The sequence below is a fragment of the Lutjanus erythropterus genome, chromosome 13 (assembly GCF_056507025.1).
Source record: "Lutjanus erythropterus isolate fLutEry1 chromosome 13, fLutEry1.hap2, whole genome shotgun sequence".
In the NCBI taxonomy this organism is placed as follows: Eukaryota; Metazoa; Chordata; class Actinopteri; order Lutjaniformes; family Lutjanidae; genus Lutjanus; species Lutjanus erythropterus.
Window position 1 is genome coordinate 7,013,313 of NC_139329.1, and position 17,390 is coordinate 7,030,702.

At 41.5% G+C, this 17,390-nt stretch overlaps 1 protein-coding gene across 3 annotated transcripts in view; it reads left to right on the top strand.

The window, feature by feature from the left end:
• The window catches only part of kiaa1549la (KIAA1549-like a), a 167,539-nt gene that overhangs the window by 51,672 nt on the left and 98,477 nt on the right, over positions 1-17,390 (top strand). For all 3 annotated transcript variants that reach the window (XM_084734596.1, XM_084734595.1, XM_084734597.1), the window contains 3 exons: positions 6,538-7,263; positions 12,296-13,114; positions 15,043-15,158. In XM_084734596.1, the coding sequence (XP_084590722.1) occupies positions 6,538-7,263; positions 12,296-13,114; positions 15,043-15,158 (1,661 nt within the window). The remainder of the gene's footprint in view (positions 1-6,537; positions 7,264-12,295; positions 13,115-15,042; positions 15,159-17,390) is intronic.

The following is a 17,390-nucleotide window of genomic DNA, read 5'->3' on the forward strand; positions in this document are numbered from 1 at the left end:
TAGGTAGTTGTTTCCAGTAAACAAGCTAATACAACAGCAGTTAAAAACTTTTTTAGTTTTTGAGAAGAATACTTTTGCATAAGAATGTTTGTACCATGAGTAGTTCTACTTGTAGTTGAGTAGTATTGTAGTAATGTAACAGTACTTGCACAGTAAAGATTTTCAAACCTCTTTCTACCACTGATCAGCATCTGAGGTTGTAGATTAATGTATTAGCATATGCGCAGTTTCTAATTAGAACTAAGTATGAGTTAATGACATTAGTTTTGTATTTGACCAACATCGCCATCCGGACAGCCACGCCGCCAGTGAGGCTAAAGATCTTGCATATAACCTACATTTTGCTGTTGGGTCACTGGCTCTGGTGAGGTTAGTAAAAAAGAGTGTGCTGTCTGCAGTTTACCACTGTTTCTGATATGACGCACTGAAAATGAAATGGGGATGTCAAATCAATCCGTTTCTCTTTGCTGTCATTTGAGTCTGCCAGCTCACAAAGTTGCCTTGTGTCGCTCTGAGATAAGACATGAAGCAACCCTGAGCAACTTTTGCAGCCCTAAGTGCTCGTTGGTGTTAACTGACTTTCTGAAAGTTTGACAGACTTTCACTGCTCCTAAATCTTGATGCCGACAGTCTGTACTCACTTTTTATTCTGTCCTCTCGGTAACATAGAGTATATGAATGGAGATGGCAAAGGAATCTTTTGCAGAAGGCGTTGTTAGTGTGCTCGGCTTTCGGCACGTTGTGTTCTTTTGTTTCATCACTTTCTGAGGCTGCACAATTTTCTGCAACCATAACTAACACCACTATTATGCTTGTACTAATGAGGTGAAACTACAGTGTTTTCATTATTAATCACCATGTGATTCTGTACTGCAGCCCAGTCTTATAAATTAAACTGGAGCCTGACCATAGAAAAAAATCATGCCCAGTACAGCTTTAAGACAGAGATTAAGACGTATTATTTTTCATCTGTCCTGTTTAATAATAACTATGATTAAAGCTCGCTACCACTTGGCTAGTTGGCAGTTTCAGCTAACCAGACTCCCCCCTCCTCACTTTTCCCTCTGAGTTTCACAGAGCTGAGGACCAGTTGGCTCACTCCCATTCACACACTTCCTAACCACCTGTCCTGCTTACAGGCAGGGTGGCAGCATGGATCCACTCTGCTTGGCCCGCAGCTCAGAGAGAGCTACACAGGACTGAGGAGGGCGAAGCCATGGCCATAGAGCGCAGACATTTACCATTATACAATCATAGGCACCTGAGAACTGCTAATCTGAGTGGTCAGAAAGCTTGTTGTGACCTGGCAAGGCTTTACAGGGCTGTGTTGGCATCTGCGGAGACTCAGCGGGGCATCAGGGGACACAGTGCCAACTGGCAAGGCACTATGGTCAATACATAACATGACACTAGTCCAAAGCCTTGTAAATGGCCAGCAGTGCTTTGTGCACCATTTCCCATAATCTGCTATTAGCTGAATGTTCTCACACAGAAATAGGCAAAAATGTCCTGTGTGTTTTGTCCAAATAGATAAAGCAGGTCAGCTCTGCTCTGATCCACGTTTATCCATCTTTAATCCACACTTTCTGTTCTACCAACCATCCACCATCTATCTGTCATCCATCTATCCATCCTGTCCATATTTGTTCTCAGTGGAGGTTCTTCTTTCCTAGCGTTTTGTCAGAGGTTTGATGGTAGAGTCACATATGTCGCTCTCAGTCAGAGCAGGTGGCTAGCTGTTGGAGGAGAAAACACTCAAAACACTGCTAACAGTTATGCATATGGTACAGTCCTTCCATCCATCCATCAATCCATTCATTCAGTCTTACTATACATACTGGTTATCATCGATTCTCCCATTATTCCACTGAAACAAATTGATTCCTAATAAATACCAGAACACACGTTCCATTCTGAACCCAGTTATATTGTTAATAGTGGCATATATTGGTTCTTAACTAGTGTAGTGCTGGAACAACTAAGAAAAAATGTATAGGAATTACAGCTACATTGTAATTAAGTACAAATAAGAGTACATATTAAAAACTAAAAAAAAGAGAAGAAGAGAAGAAAACATTTGAATAACTAAATAGATCGATATATACCAAAATAAGAGTTGATAAGACCATCAGTGAAATGCCTAAAAGTGCATTTACTGTAGGTTGTGTCACTATAAAAACCTATAGAAATACCCCGAATGAAAAGAAACATGTAAAGCTGCATGCATTTGTTTTTTGGACCACTTGGGGCGCAGCAGAACAAGCTGTACAACATTGACATGTTATCACCATTTAGTTGTTATTATGAAACAACTGCCTGCACACATGCAGCAGTCTCAGAACTACACTCACATTCATTTGCAGTCTTGTGTCTGTCTTCCTAACATCTCAATGAAATACTCACTCTGTTAAGTTTCTGCTTTCACCACAAATTCCTGTGTGAAGCACCTGACTCTTTAGCTGATAAATTCTCCACTTTCTCACCTGCTAATCTTAGTTTTGTGCTGTTTGGTGGTGGAGAGGTAGTTTACAGTTTGTTTAGCAGCACTTTCTCGCTGAAAACAGCTTCCTGCGGCTGGGAAATGAGGTAGATGTTGATGGAATTTGTGGGCCAGGAAACCAAAATAATCCGCTAAAATGCTTTGTATAGCCTCTGTGTAGGATCATCACTACAAAGCTACATAAAGCTGGACATACACTGTACAATTTTTAGAAATGTTGTTTCATTCCAACACCTATTATATGAATAAATCAGCTATGATGTAAAGCTGAAGATTTATGTGCTCACACTGTATGGTCCAATATTCGAGCCACCACCTGAGTGCTCACAGTGTAATGTATCTAAAATATAAAATAAAATGGCCTGTCAGCCACTGTGGATCATTCTGGCTAGTGACACTTGTCAGTAAAGATTTGCGTGAAAGCTCCAAGACACGTAGAAGTTTGTTTGCTGTCAATAATGCAAACAAGGTAGAGACATGCTTTCTTGATCATCTGTGTCACCTTGTGTGCCAAAACCTGTAACAGAAAAAGCGAATTGGAGGTGAGCGATGCTTTACTGTCCATATTTTCCATCCTCGTGACACGTGTCACCATATTTGCCACTTCCACGGGTGCAGTGAGAAAGCAGACCTGGGGAATTGACTCATAGCTCTGCTTCAACCGTGGGAGGGCCTGACACCAGCTGACCAAAATTTATGATCTGTCAGAAATTCATTCAGACATCTAGCAGCTGTTAGAAAGAAGCTGATTGGAAGCTGAAATTTAGATTGTGAAATGAGACTCAACACGTGGTCCTTCGATCCTTTGAGGAATATTGAATAGTCCAGCTTTAATATTTTATTAATGTAAAGTAAGAGTTTCGTATTTTTAGGCAATTACTGTGTGCAGCTTTAATTGAGAGCTTTTGAAGTTCAGCTGTACATATGTTGTTGACTGTCTGAGCAGGTGTCTTCATCTGTGTGTGAGAGGTCCAAACCGAGTCTGGAAGACACCGCTGCAGCATATTAAACAGTCCCTCTTCAAACCCGATGCTAGCAGGAGCCTTTGCGTTCAGGCGGGACTCGCTATCAGCATTTATTCCCTTTCCCATCACCATCTGTCAGGAGCACTCCACGCTGAAAATCTGTAGCGCTCGTTGACGAGATGAATCGCCTCAAAGAGAAATGCCACATTTCAGTTAAGTTTAACAAGCACGTTCCTTTGCTGCCCCTGCGGTACCCAAGTAATTGCCCCTGCCGCCTCTGGCTATGTCATTTTCTCCTCGCAAACTGACTAATTTGAGCTCTGGATGCTGACACCAGCACACAACATGGACCCCATAGAAGCTGAAGTATAAATTGTCAGTATATTTCCCCTTTTAATGACATTTATGATATGACATCCTATAACAAGGAACAGAATGTTCAGTGGTGTTAGTTAATAGCGGGGTGGTTGAAATGCTTTATAGCAGGTGTCCAGAGGATATGCAGCAGCTAAGCCCGGAGCTCGTTCTGTAAAGCCTCTCTTGCTCACAATCACTGTCTTTTAATTAACCAACCCTCCGCAGAGACATGGGGAGCGTGGGAAGTGTGCGACACATGCACGCTTAACGCACTCGCAGGCAGAAATGAGCGTCCGCTTACATCCTGACTGCCTGGAACCTGGCTTCCCTCTTGCGATATTTTACGTCGAGAGCGGGAGAAACTGGACGTCAACCTGGAGCGACGCCAAAGCCAAACCTTTTCTACTTCAGAACAAATGGGCAGATGCAATAAACTGTGTCATCCAGTTGAGGCAGCCAGTGAGCCAGTCAGACGGTCAGCCTTGTTTTTTTCTCATCTTTCAATCCCACTAAAGCAAGGTGCCTTTGAGACTGAATGTATTAGGCAGGATAATCGCCTCAGCCTGCCAAACCTTCAGGCTTTGTTGAGGCTACAGAGAAGATGAAGACAGTTCACGGAGATAAAGGCCGGAGCTAAATGCTTTGACTGGATGATATCTCTGCGGCTCCATTTCCATAATATGACTCATTTGGTGTCAACTTTAAAAAATGAAAAATGACTCTGTAATACTGTCATTTCTTACAAATAACTCACCCCAGACTTTGCTTTGAAATTATGTTTCAGCATCGTCAAGCTCAAGCTTATAGGTCAGACTGATACTGAGTGGTTGTGTATGTTCTAGGAATAATAAATCCTAGGGGTAGCTTAGCTAACCTAACAGATCAGATTAGTATCTGTGAAATCACAGCTGATTAGGGGGTGTGTATGTGTACGTGTGTGTGTCTGTGTCCCAATTTATGCACTCTGGAACATCTAAATTAATTCCCTATGCTTTATCCTCTAAAAACATAAGTGACCTACTTTGGACATTATTCCTATTTTCCCACAATTGCATTTTTAAAAAAAATCAGAATATGCATATTTGTGTATTTGCCTGAGAGTAGAAGAGAAGTGCGTATGCTCTCATTATGCTTGCTGAGCAGTTTAAAATCTCATGGCTGTTGGATAGTTGTAGTGGCATTATGAGGACTAATGATCATAAGACCCCAGCTGTGTGTGTGTGTGTGCATGTATGTGTGTTTGTGTGTATGTTAGGGCTGGGCAATATATCAATATTATGTTAATACTGTGATACCACAGACTAGATTTATTATTATTTATTTTGGATATTGTTAGTGTTTTGTATTTTCCTGGTTTTAAAGGCTGCATTACAGTAAAGTGATGTACTTTTCTGAACTTATCAGACTGTTCTAGCTGTTCTACCTTTTGTCATTACCCACATAGTCATCACATCCACAGTACAGATAATTATCAACGCCAATCGTCAACTCCACAGTTTTATCATAATATTGATATTCAGGCATTTGGTCAAAAATATTGTGATGTTTTTGATATTATGACCATATAACACATGGAGGATACCAAGGTCATATTTTTGAGTGCTTGGCTCCTATGTTGATGTCCTTTTTTTTTTTTGCATTTTGAAATGATCTTGCAGCCCCCTTGGGGCTCCTGACCCCCAGGTTAGGAACCCCTGTTATGGTATATTCTTTACATATCATAATATATTCTTTGTATTGTGTATAAAAATGATATTGTATAGATATATATTTTATCTATGAGGTATGCTAAGGCTTTCTCCACTGTTTTGTATTGAGCTATTTAATGTATGTTAGTAGCTTGGTGTGTTATTTTTCTATTGATATACAGTTCCTTCTTCTTATATTCACGTATATTACATCGTGTTTACTATTTCTGTGCAATGCTTGGATAAACTACTGCTGTAACACAAGACTTTCCTAATTTGGGATCAATAATCTACGTCGTGTCTACCTACCTATCAATCTACTTCCTGGCTATTTACCCGCCTGCAGACTTATCTACCTATGAACCTACTTACCATCCTATGCATCTACCTACCTACCAACCTACCTTTATAACTCACGACCTACCTACATTATATGACCCAGCCCTACTATAGGATCATCGGTATTTGAGATTTTATTCTATGTAAATTAAGAGAAAATGTGTACATCAAGATATATACATGATGTATCACGGAATAGACTAAGATACAGAGATATCGTTTTATGAGCTGTGTTAGTCAGCCCTATTTTGTAGAAGGGCTGATGCTAGATCAGTTAAACAAAGAACTTAAAGTGAAATCGTTGTGCAGTCCTACCAACCTACCAATCCACTGACCTTGCAAACTTCCCTCCTGACCTACCTACCTACTTACCTACCTACATAAATGCTCCTGCCCCACTATAGGATCATCAGTGTTTGAGAATTCATGCTGTGTAATTTAAGACAAAGTACCTACATCATGGAATAGACTAAAAATTCTGCAATATTGTTTATATGCTATATTGGTAATCTTCAGTGTGCTGAAGTTAGATGAGTTAAACAAAGAAATGGAAGTGAAATCGTTGTCCAGTCTGTGGGAGAGATGAGTCAAAGACTGCTGACAATGCTGCCCCAAACTCCTAATTAAACACTTTTTTTGCTTTTTCTTTCATCCATCCCTTTCTCCATCTCCCTCATGTCTCCTACAGCTGAGGGAGGTCACCATGAGTCAATGAGACGGGCTGTCTTCCCTCTGGATCGCGCAGTGCCCTCCAACCTCTCAGCCGCCCCAGGGACTGGAGAAAGAGCCGGGGCCAAAGACAAAGATGCGACTGACGGTGATCCTGGAGCTGGAGCCAGAGCTTGGCCCGAGGGTAAAGTGTTTGCCGGGGCCAGGACAGCGGTTTGGACTGAAACAGAAGCAGCAGTGCGTGCTGGGGCAGGTGGCAAAGTCTTTGCCGAGACTGGGATTATGACGGGAACCGGTGCCTGGGCTGAAGTCGGGGCTGAATGGAGGCTGGGCGGCGCTGAGGGGGGTGACCTGCCAAGCATGTCCAGAGACCCGGCTGCCTGGCTGGGGCAGCGGAGACTGCAGACGCGCGGGGTGGGCCCAAGAGAGCAGGCGGCCTTCTCATCGGTCCCCACCATACTGGCGGAGACGGTGGAGCTGCAGGCACCAGTGTTAGGAAAACCTTTAGGACTGCTGTCTAAAGCTGCTTGGTCCAAAAGCTCCTCTTCATCGTCATCCAAGGCCTCCTCCTCTACAACAAAAGCATCCTCTTTGCCTTCCTCCTCCTCTTCCTCCTCCTTCTCTTCCTCCTCCTCTCCAGCCAGTAACAGAGAGAATCAGACAGCAGCATCAGGCAACGTCTCTCTGGTTGTCATCAACAGCAACTCCTCCAGCAGCAGCAGCAACAACAACAACAGCAGTTTGGGTATGTTGCAGTGTTGTTCTGTCATTTAAAAATATTTCAACCATTGTCTTTTTACAGTGTAATTAATCGTTTACTACCCCCTCCTTGAAAAGCAAGTTGCCAACCATAGCATCCATAACTAGGCACAGCACGTCTCTCAAGCTTTGATTTCTCCACATGCTAAAACCATGTGCAGGGGGCTCTTGGACATGTTTCAAGAGTTTGGAGGTTGTGTCCTCCGACAGCTGTAACCTAGTATTACTCTTAAAACCAAGGAGCTCATCATTAGCTAACATTATCTTGTGGGATTACAAAATAAAAATGTCCACATCTTACAAGACCTTTCTCTTGAAAAAGTAAAAACGGGCAGTAATAATAAATATATCTAACCTTTGTGTTGTTTGTCCACTAATGTTTTTATAGTAAGCATTCAAACATTTTAATTACATTTTTATTTATAGCATTGCACTATAATAGACCATACAAGACAATGAACATGCTCATTTCCATCATCATCAGTTGGGGAGGGTGGTGATTTTTTACCATGGACATATAGCTTTAGCCTTAGTCTTTTAGCGCGATATCATGTGTGTAGCCGTCAAGTGCATATTTAGGATCCTTTTAGAGGGTTCTCATTTAAAACAAGTAGTTTCTGATGTACATAATACAGTAGTAAACATCTAAAAAGTACTGGAAATGAGTTTTTTAATCCAAATCCAAAATTTTGTCGTTCCTGATATTGGGTTCAAACTGGACATGCTTATGCCTGGAAATTATTTCAAAAGTTCTGCAAATAATTAATTAAACCAATAATTTAAAAATCCACATCAGCTGTCCCACAACAAAACTGCTCTGTTTCCTCTCAATCTGCTTCTGAGTGGTTGTTTTTTTTTTTTTTAGGACGATTTTTGGGGCGATATTTGTCATTTTATTTTGCTAATGTAATGATATACAGAGTGACAGCCACTGCTCCACAATGCACTCTCACCCAGCAGCTCAGTTCACACCCACTCAGCCGGGCCATGAGTGCTCTGAGCTGGGTGAGAAGTGAGAGGAAAACAGCCTGTAGAGTCAGACTCTTTGCACTCTTTTCACACGATGAATTAAGGGATTAATCTGACCAAACCAGAGCTGATGATTGGTGGAGGAGTGGACAGACTAACAAAGACAATTTACGTGAGTTTTACATGTTTTTCTGCTGAGTTGGAATAAAGTGTGTTTTATGAGGAGTTAATGAGCCAGTTAAACTTGTCTTCGTTCGGTAAAAGAGAAAAACTTGAATTCAGAAGGTGTATTACTCTGTTGAAAAAGTAAACTAGGTGTGAGAATATTCAATTTCCTGAGTGAGTTAATTTGTTTAATAGGCATAGTCAACATACACAGCGTTTGTAACATAGTGGATTTGCCACCTGCGCACAGCAACCAGCTGAGACTCGAGCACATAGGAGGAGAAATATCTCACCAGTTTCCAGTGGATATATCACTGCTTTAACACACACAGTGATTTAACCTGTCTGAAATCAGTATCGGTTTGAATGTACACTATATTTAAAACATTTTCCCTGCTTTACTTTGTTGTTGGACAGTCTTTCCTGATGGGAAACTGGAGCTGCTGTCTTTGCTCTCTTCCTAAAGACAAAACTCCATTGAAAAAAAACATAATTTTCCTTCACGGGACGTAGGAGTTGCTGGTGCATCGCTGCAGTGATCTGCAGCAGGTAACATTCGTTCAGACTTTAACAAACCTGTTGAATACTGAAATCACACCAAAGTGAAACAGTAACACAAACTAACTAACAAACACAAACTCCTACAATTCTCGTGTCCTGTGAAATAAAGAGAGGGTTTCTGCTAAATGGAGTCTGGTGACTCCAGAGAGCATTAGACGGCATCTTCAGTTCCTCATTGGAGAACACTGTCTGATGACAAAGTAAAGCGGCCAACGTCTGCTGCCCGTGTCTACAGCGGCCCTCAGCAGTACAAAAATAATAATTTAAAAAACAAACAAAAAACCCCACGTCTTTGTGAACCAATAATACTGTCCTCCATGTGAGAACTGAAAGCTTGACAGATGTAGCAACAGTATGTAAGGAGGTTTTTTTGAGTACTTCACCATCACACAATAAAATTAGTTATAATAGTATTCTTCATCAGTCTTCATCTTTAATAACCATTTTCATCACAGTGTGATTTTCAGCAGTGCTTTCACCATAGCCATCGACACAACCATCATCTTCATCATCAGCATCATCATTTTGTCATCACCTCTATCATATGTCATCGTCATCATCATCATCAGCATCATCATCATCATCACCTCTGTCATCATCCTCTGTCCTGTCTCATTCCACCACCTCTGTCCTCCCTCTTCATGTCACACCTGTAACAGTGACATCACCAACAAGGTATTTCCTTCACACGTATTTTAGCTTCCGACACGAGAATGAACAAAAGCTAACCTCCCAGTGTTTCCTATCACAGTGATTCACATCACAGTCACAATACAGCATGTCCTCATGTGGTGATGTGAGGGGAGGATAAGAGGGAATCAGGATCTCTCTCAGTCTGGAAGGATTGATTGCCTCCTCTTGTTCACTCCAGCCTCCTTTACACCTCTCATCGACATGTATCTGATTTCACTATGTTGTCTAGAGACATAGATGGATTAAATGGCGCTTCTGTGGTTTGCACAATGAAATTGGATTCCTATTTCCTGCGCACTTCATCTTATGCGTCTTCAAATTGATGATAACCTGCTCATCTTCCTTGTTCCTCATTTGTGAGAAAACTGACAATTCAGTCTTGACAAGTCTGTTATTAATCTGCCAACTGTATCATTTGCACGACTTTCTTTACGTGTGGATTCCTTTGCCGAGTTGCTTTAAGTGGATTTAAGATGCATGGCTTCACATTTTGTTTCTAAGAGGTAAAATACATCTGTCATCATCCAGGTAGTGTTTAATTATGCGAGTGGGCCTTTGCACACATCTTAGGTGCATTTACACTTTTTTTTTTATCCATATGACAGTTAGATTGTCTCATGTTGAAGGATAACTGAAAGTCCTTGTAGAGGAAAAAAAGTGAGTTTTTCCTCTGAATACATTCCACATGTTGGAACATAGGTGATAAAAATGTGGGAAAAACTGAGAACTATGAAGTACTGAGTTCTGAAGTTAGACTGGTAAACTTTTGTTCACAATTCCCATGTCAGTATTTTTTGGGTGGACCTGAAACATGGCTCTGTATTGTGCCAGAGCCATGGTCCCCCACCATTATATAAGGCCCACAGACAGACACAAATGTACCCTCAGCGACTCTCTAAGTCCAAATCAGCCCAGCATATCACTTCAGCTCACTTCAGTTCCAACAATCTGACACAGAAGAAAAGAGAAAAAAACATCCTGTCACCGTCCTCTGACTGTGGTGGCTCAAACATGTCTGGACATGTCCAATAAAGGTGCTAGACAGAGCATCCATGTTTCAGGCTGCTTTCAGGTCATAGTGGTGTTTGACACTGAGACAGTTGAGTGGACGCGCCCCAAGAGTTTCAGAGAAATTGCTATTTTTTCATGATTTTGAGACCTAATTTTATATACCTTGTGATATATTTTTTTTTTAAATCATTCAAATTTGGCTTGGTGGCTAATAACTTGTTTCTGTGGTGTGACAAACTCAGAACACACATTTATTGTTGCTTTATAGTCCAAGGTTTGCAGTACTCCATCATTTTGTTATTGTCAACAAATGCCATAAAAAGACCAAAACCAACAATGCATTAGACTGATTTTAGTATTTTCAGACTTTCCTACCTCATCCTAAGGAGACTAAACAAGAGGCAACGGTCATTATATCATTATAACGTGACATTTTGAGCTCCAGGCTTTTCCTCAAACTGAGGCTCTTCCACTTTTAGTGTGTGGATTTTTTCCTTTTCTTAAGCCTTTTAGTTCTTAATGAAGAGATACAAGTCGTGGTTTTATTTTGTGCATTTGTGCAGTGCATTTCTTTTGGGAACATTTTCAGCCCTTGATCAATACACATTTGGTCTAGTGAGAATCAATGACAGCAGGGGCCAGATTCACAAAGATATTCGAGACTGGTCTGTAGTGTTAGTCTTTAGTCTATTGCAAGTTAGACCACAAAAATAATCTATGAGCAAAATTAAGACTGGCCTAACTGTTAGTCAAAAAAATCAGACACCTTACCCCCAGGCTGACTCGGGCTTAAGACCCACATTACCATGGGAACAATCAGTGCCACCAACTGATCAGTAGCATCCAACAACAAAAGACAGAAACATGGCTCATAACTTGTGGTTTGCAAACATTGCTTTGCAGAGAGCAATGATTTCTTTGCGTCTTGTGCCATATTTCTTTTATGTTTTTTGAACATCTTTGATGTTCCTCTCAACAGTGGAATTACTGCTTACTGTCCCTGCAGTTTTTTTTCCATATCAGATTTTTTTTACACTCTTCACTAAACTTTCCAAGTAAAATGTCCCTCTAACTGTTGAAGTCCTCCAAAAGATAAATATTGTCTGCTGGGGTAAACGGAGCTGAGCTGTTGGATGTGGTCACTCAGTCGGCCATTTTTTTTTTTTTATTTTGAAAAAGATCATGATTTACTCATAATTCATTGTGCCACAGTCCAACCTAAGACAGTCCAGAACTAAACTGCTTTGTTCTAGCATCTATCTGAAGACTGACTATCTGTTATATCTCACCCTTAGTCAAAGTGTGTTTTTGTGAGACCGGCTGCAGGAAGGTGTATCTGGGATTGAATCAAAATAACTGCAGTGTGTGTTCACAGTAATGAAGAAACATGTCCCTCAGTGTAACAGTGTCACTCATTGATGTGTTTTAATGGTTTTGGACAACAATGGAGCTCTGTGACACAGAGGAATAAGCTAGATCAAGCTTCACAGACAATACTTACTAATAGGATCAATTTGTTGTTGGTTTTGTCTTTTCAAGGGATTAGTTGACAAATAAAAAACTTCAGAATATCACTAGAGATCCTTTAATATCATTTCCAAATGTTTTCCGCCCTGCAGAGGACTCGGTGAGCAGCCTGCCAGCCTGGGATCTCCCCACCGTCCCGGAGTCACTCCTCTCCACAGTGGGCGACCACGACATCACACTCCCTGCCAACGTCACCAGCCCTTTCTCCACCCACCAGTGGAACACCACCATGCCCGTGCGCACCAGAAACACCTCGCGGCAAACAGCCACATCAACCGCCGCCATAAACACATCTCTGTCACCCACCACCACCTCAACTTTAGCGTTATCCACGACGGCGAGCGTGCAGACACCATCAGGATCCACCACGGTTTCTCACACCACAAGCCAGGACACTGTGACCAATGACGGCCTTCAGCTGACGACAGTAACCACGACGACGCCCTCAACGACCACTCTTACTGTGATGGCTGTTGAGATGATGTCACAGGTGGTGACCACTGAGAGCGATGTGACGGTAGTGTCGAATTCGACCGCTGCTACGACCGTGCAGCAAACGACAAGCCTCGAGCTGACCACAGCAGCTACAACTCAGCCTGCAACCACCACCACAACCACACCTGCCACCACTACCACCACCACCACTACTGTCCCACCAACCACCACCACCACCACCACTCCTCCTCCAACCACTACTACAGCTACCACACCTGCAACAACCACTACCGCCGCAACCACTACTACTACTACCACTACAACTACAACAACAACCAGGGCACCTGCCACCACTGTGTTCATCCCAGTGCAAACCACACCGCCTCCCACCACAACCACAGAACCTCCGTCCAGTACCAGCGCAGAGGAGAGCCCTCTACCATGCAACGTGACGGAGAAGTATTGGGTCAAAACAGGTACGAGACTAAAACCCCATCACAAGGATTAATCTATAATAACAAAATGACAATAAAATAATGATGTATTTCTCAATCTTGTTATACACATGTGGGAGATAAAGAACAGAGAATCAAAAGATGAATGGCCAAAACTTCAGGGCGTTCTTCAAAACAACACTTAACTGTTACTGTGGGTCCTGCATGTCCCTCATCAAATTACCTACAGCATACTCAACATTTCATACAGGCAGGCTCTAGCCATTCGTCTGGAAAAATGATTACAAAGTAATGATGAAATGCCATTTCAAAAGCTCAGGCATAGTGTACCTATTATGTGTCCAAGATGTAATTACATGCACACAAATTAATTAAAACTTGCACAAAAGCAAAGGCAGGTTTGCCTCTAGCACAAACACTTACATTAATAGGAAGCTGGAGACTGTAATCTTTGATTACATTTACCAGAATACTGTTAAATAACAGACCAAAGTACAAGCTCCTTTGTCCTTGAATGAATTGCTAACTTTAGAATTTTTCAGCCCAGACCCCTTTTTTCCCATGTTTTTGTGTCGAAGTGAGTAATGGGGACAACAATATTTTAAATTGGTCCAGTATTGAGCGAGATCACTGCAGCTGGCAGAAGCAAAACTCTGCAAATGTAATCCCCCCCAGGCAACAGCACCATCAATGTAAGTCTACCAAAAGTGCTTGTTTTTGCACCTGACAGGCTGTCTGACAAGATAATAGAAACGATCACTACTGAGGCTGCACCATTTGGTAAAAAAAATATTACTTTGACTGAAATTGCGATTGCAATATGTGATACAGTCAGTGGAAATGGTCAATTTTGCATTACAATTTTCATGTTCACTGAAAAAAAACAATTACATTTGTGAGGATGTGATATTTATTGAGATCTGAACCAAACAAACATGTTTTATTTCATCTGGACGGCACAATTTGTAGGCCAGGTCATCTCTGCAGCACTACAGTACCTTATAATGCCGTTTTCTCAAAACCCTTTAAAAAAAATTGAGATTTGTTTGGCGCTTGGCCGGATTGTGATTTTATTGTGATTAATTGCCCTTGTCAAGCTAACCAGACTCCCTTTGTGAAGCTGTAATTTTAGCATTGTCATCATCCTCTTTGTTTAAACTCAACAGACACAAAATAAAACTCACCAAGGACATCTTGGCTCATCTTTCCACAATGATCACCAGGTCTGGTTTGGTGAAAATTAACCCTTAATTCACGGAGCTGGATGTGAAAATATCAGGAGAGGAGCATCAGAGAAGTAGCAGGGAGAAACGACATGTGAAGCCAGAATATTTTCACATCTAACTCAGTGAATAAAGGATTGGTGATTGTTGGTACCGCAGAAAAATAAACCAAGATGTTTTTAGTGAGTTTTACTTTATTTCTGTCAAGTTTGAATAAAGACGATGATGACAATGTTAAAATTACAGTTTTGTAAAGGGAATGTGGTTAGTTTGGTGGGAGCAATAAAACAGATGTTCCTGGTTGAACAAAACATGTCTTACTCATTAGAAAAAGGTCTCTCCCCAGAGTGATCCTTTCCATAGTGTTGTCAGACCTGTCAGCGACAAAAACAGACACTTTTAATGGACATACTTTGTCTGTGTACAGTTGCCTGGCGAGATTATGTTGTAGCTTAAGTTTTGCTTCTGCCAGTTGCAGTGCTCCCGCTCAATACTGGACCATTTTCAAAAATCTGCCCTTTTTGCCAGAGTTGCCCTTTAAGTGTCCTTGGGCAAGATATTAAATCCCTACCAACTCCATGGTGCTGGGGGGGGGATCAATAAAGTATGACATTATGTTGGTGTGGTGTGGTGAAAGTGAGATTTGTCACAGAATACGAACAAGCTAAATATGGACACACTGGGGACAGACACTGAGCTCAGATTTGTCTAACTTTGTCTTTGCAGTTCTGTCCATTGAGCTGCGGAGGAACCGCCTCGACCTGATCCTGAAACAGAACCTCTCTAAAGGGCTGAGCCATGCCCTGCAGAGAGCTCTGAATGACTCCACAGCACATGCACAGGTCAGTGTCTCTTACAGGTTCACTACGGTAACCACGGGTCAGTGGCTAGTAAGCACAGCACACTGGCTTATAATCACAAGGTCAGTAACCTCAGGTCATGGACTAATAAACAGGTTAATTGTTTAGAAATAACTAAACACATGCCTTTCTATGTATGTGTCAGTGGATAATCTGGCTAAGTAAAACATCTAGAAGAAGCATTTGCATCAGTGCACCGTCCAGCCTTTAGTATGATATGGACTCTGTAGTCATGCTTCTTGGAATACGTTCACACTGATCTGGGACCAGTAACTACGTGCCCGGGGCTGATAAAACATGTTTGTGGGAACACATCTGCCTGGTAAACCTAGATGAGTGGCAGGTCAGTTGTTGATAAACACAGACAAGCAGACTTACGTCAGTGGCTAATAAGTGAAGATCAATGGCTAGTAAACATAGATCAGTGGGTAGTAAATAAAGGTCAGTGGCTAGTGAGCATGGGTCAGTGGCTCCTAAATAAAAGTTACATGCAACTAAACACAGGGCAGTGGCTAGTAGAAACAGATCAGTGGGTAGTAAATAAAGGTCAATGGCCAGTGAACATGGATCAGTGGCTTGTAACAAAAAGTCCCAGGCTAGTAAACACAACTCAGTGGCTAGTAAATACTGGTCAGTGGTTACTAAATAAACATCAGTGGCTACTGAACATGGCTCAGGTGCTTGTAAATGAAAGTCACAGGCTAGTAAGCACAAGTCAGTTACTTGTAAACACCGTTCAGTGGGTAGTAAATAAAAGTCAGATAGTCAGCTAGTAAATACAGGTCATGGCTAGTAAACACAGGTAAGTTGATAGTAATTATCAAGTAATTAACAATTTTAATGTTCCTTTAATGTTTTATTTTAATGTATTTCTAAGTTCTTGTAAAGCACCTTGAATTGCCTCACGTCTGAATGGTGCTATATAAATTAACTTGCTTTGCCTAGTAAATAAAGGCCACTGGCTAGTAAACACGTGAATGGTTAGTAAACACAGGCCGGTAGCTAGTAAAGCAAAGACTGGCTAATAAACATAGGTCGGTTGCTAGTAAATACAAGTCGTGGCTAGTAAACACAGCTTGTTGGCTAGTAAATACAGGTGGTGGCTAATAAACACAGGTTATTGGCTCGTAAATACCGGTCATGGTGAGTAAACATAGGTTGGTAGCTGGTAAATACAGATCAGTGGCTAGTAATTAATAGTCAGTTGCAAGTAAATAAAGGTCACAGGCCAGGGGTTCATAGGCAGTTAATTGTTTGAGTTGTCTCGTTAGAAGAAGATACAGATGTTAAATGGTTTTCAGAGCTTTAACTTATAATCTTACCTCTAACTCCCAACAGTCTTGATGTGTCTGTACCATTATACTGAGTAAAAGTGCTTTTCCAACTGATGCTAATAATATAAAATCTGATCTTTAGAAATCTTTAGATTTTAATCTTGCAGCAGTGTTGTCTCTTCATATACGTGCATATCCCATTCTTGAGTGTGTCATCATTTTACAGTATTATACAGTATTTATCATTTTCTCATTCACCTCACAAGGACTCATCTGAATGGTGCTAGAGACAAATAGAGAGAGATGACTAATGCAGACGCTGTTCGTGTCTGAATAGAAATAACCTGTTGAATAGTCAGTGTTTGCTTAGAGGGGTTATTACACACACTCATTCTCTCTCACACACACATGCTAATGGAAAATAAATCCAGAATAAATTATTCTTTTCTTTTTCCTGCATCATGGCAGTGCAGTCCAGTGATCTTTCGATTACGCTGCTTTTTGTGGATCGTTTTCTGTCTCCGTTTTGTTTTGTCCAACCTTTCTTATGTTCCTTTTCAACTGAGTCTGTTTGTATTTCTTTTTTATCTTCTCTCTCTGAAACCATCGCACTCTCGCCCTCTTCCCTCGTATCTCTCAATATTTACATTTCTCGTACTGCTTGCTTCCTCCACCATCTCCCCTATCTGATTGCTCCCGCGGTTTAAGTCAATTGATTTTCTGCCAACCTGTCTGTCTCCCCTGTCTGTTGGTCTGCCCGTCGTATGCGCCCGCCTCTCTGTCTGTCCACCTGCCTCCCCTCATCGTGCTGTCTGCCTGTCTTCTGTCTTCATCTGCCTGCTTTTTCTATTTTTATCCAGTTGTTTGTGAGCCTGCACAGGGAGTGACTCAGTGTCTCTAAGCTCCAGTCCACTTTCATCTACCCCCTGCCACACACACA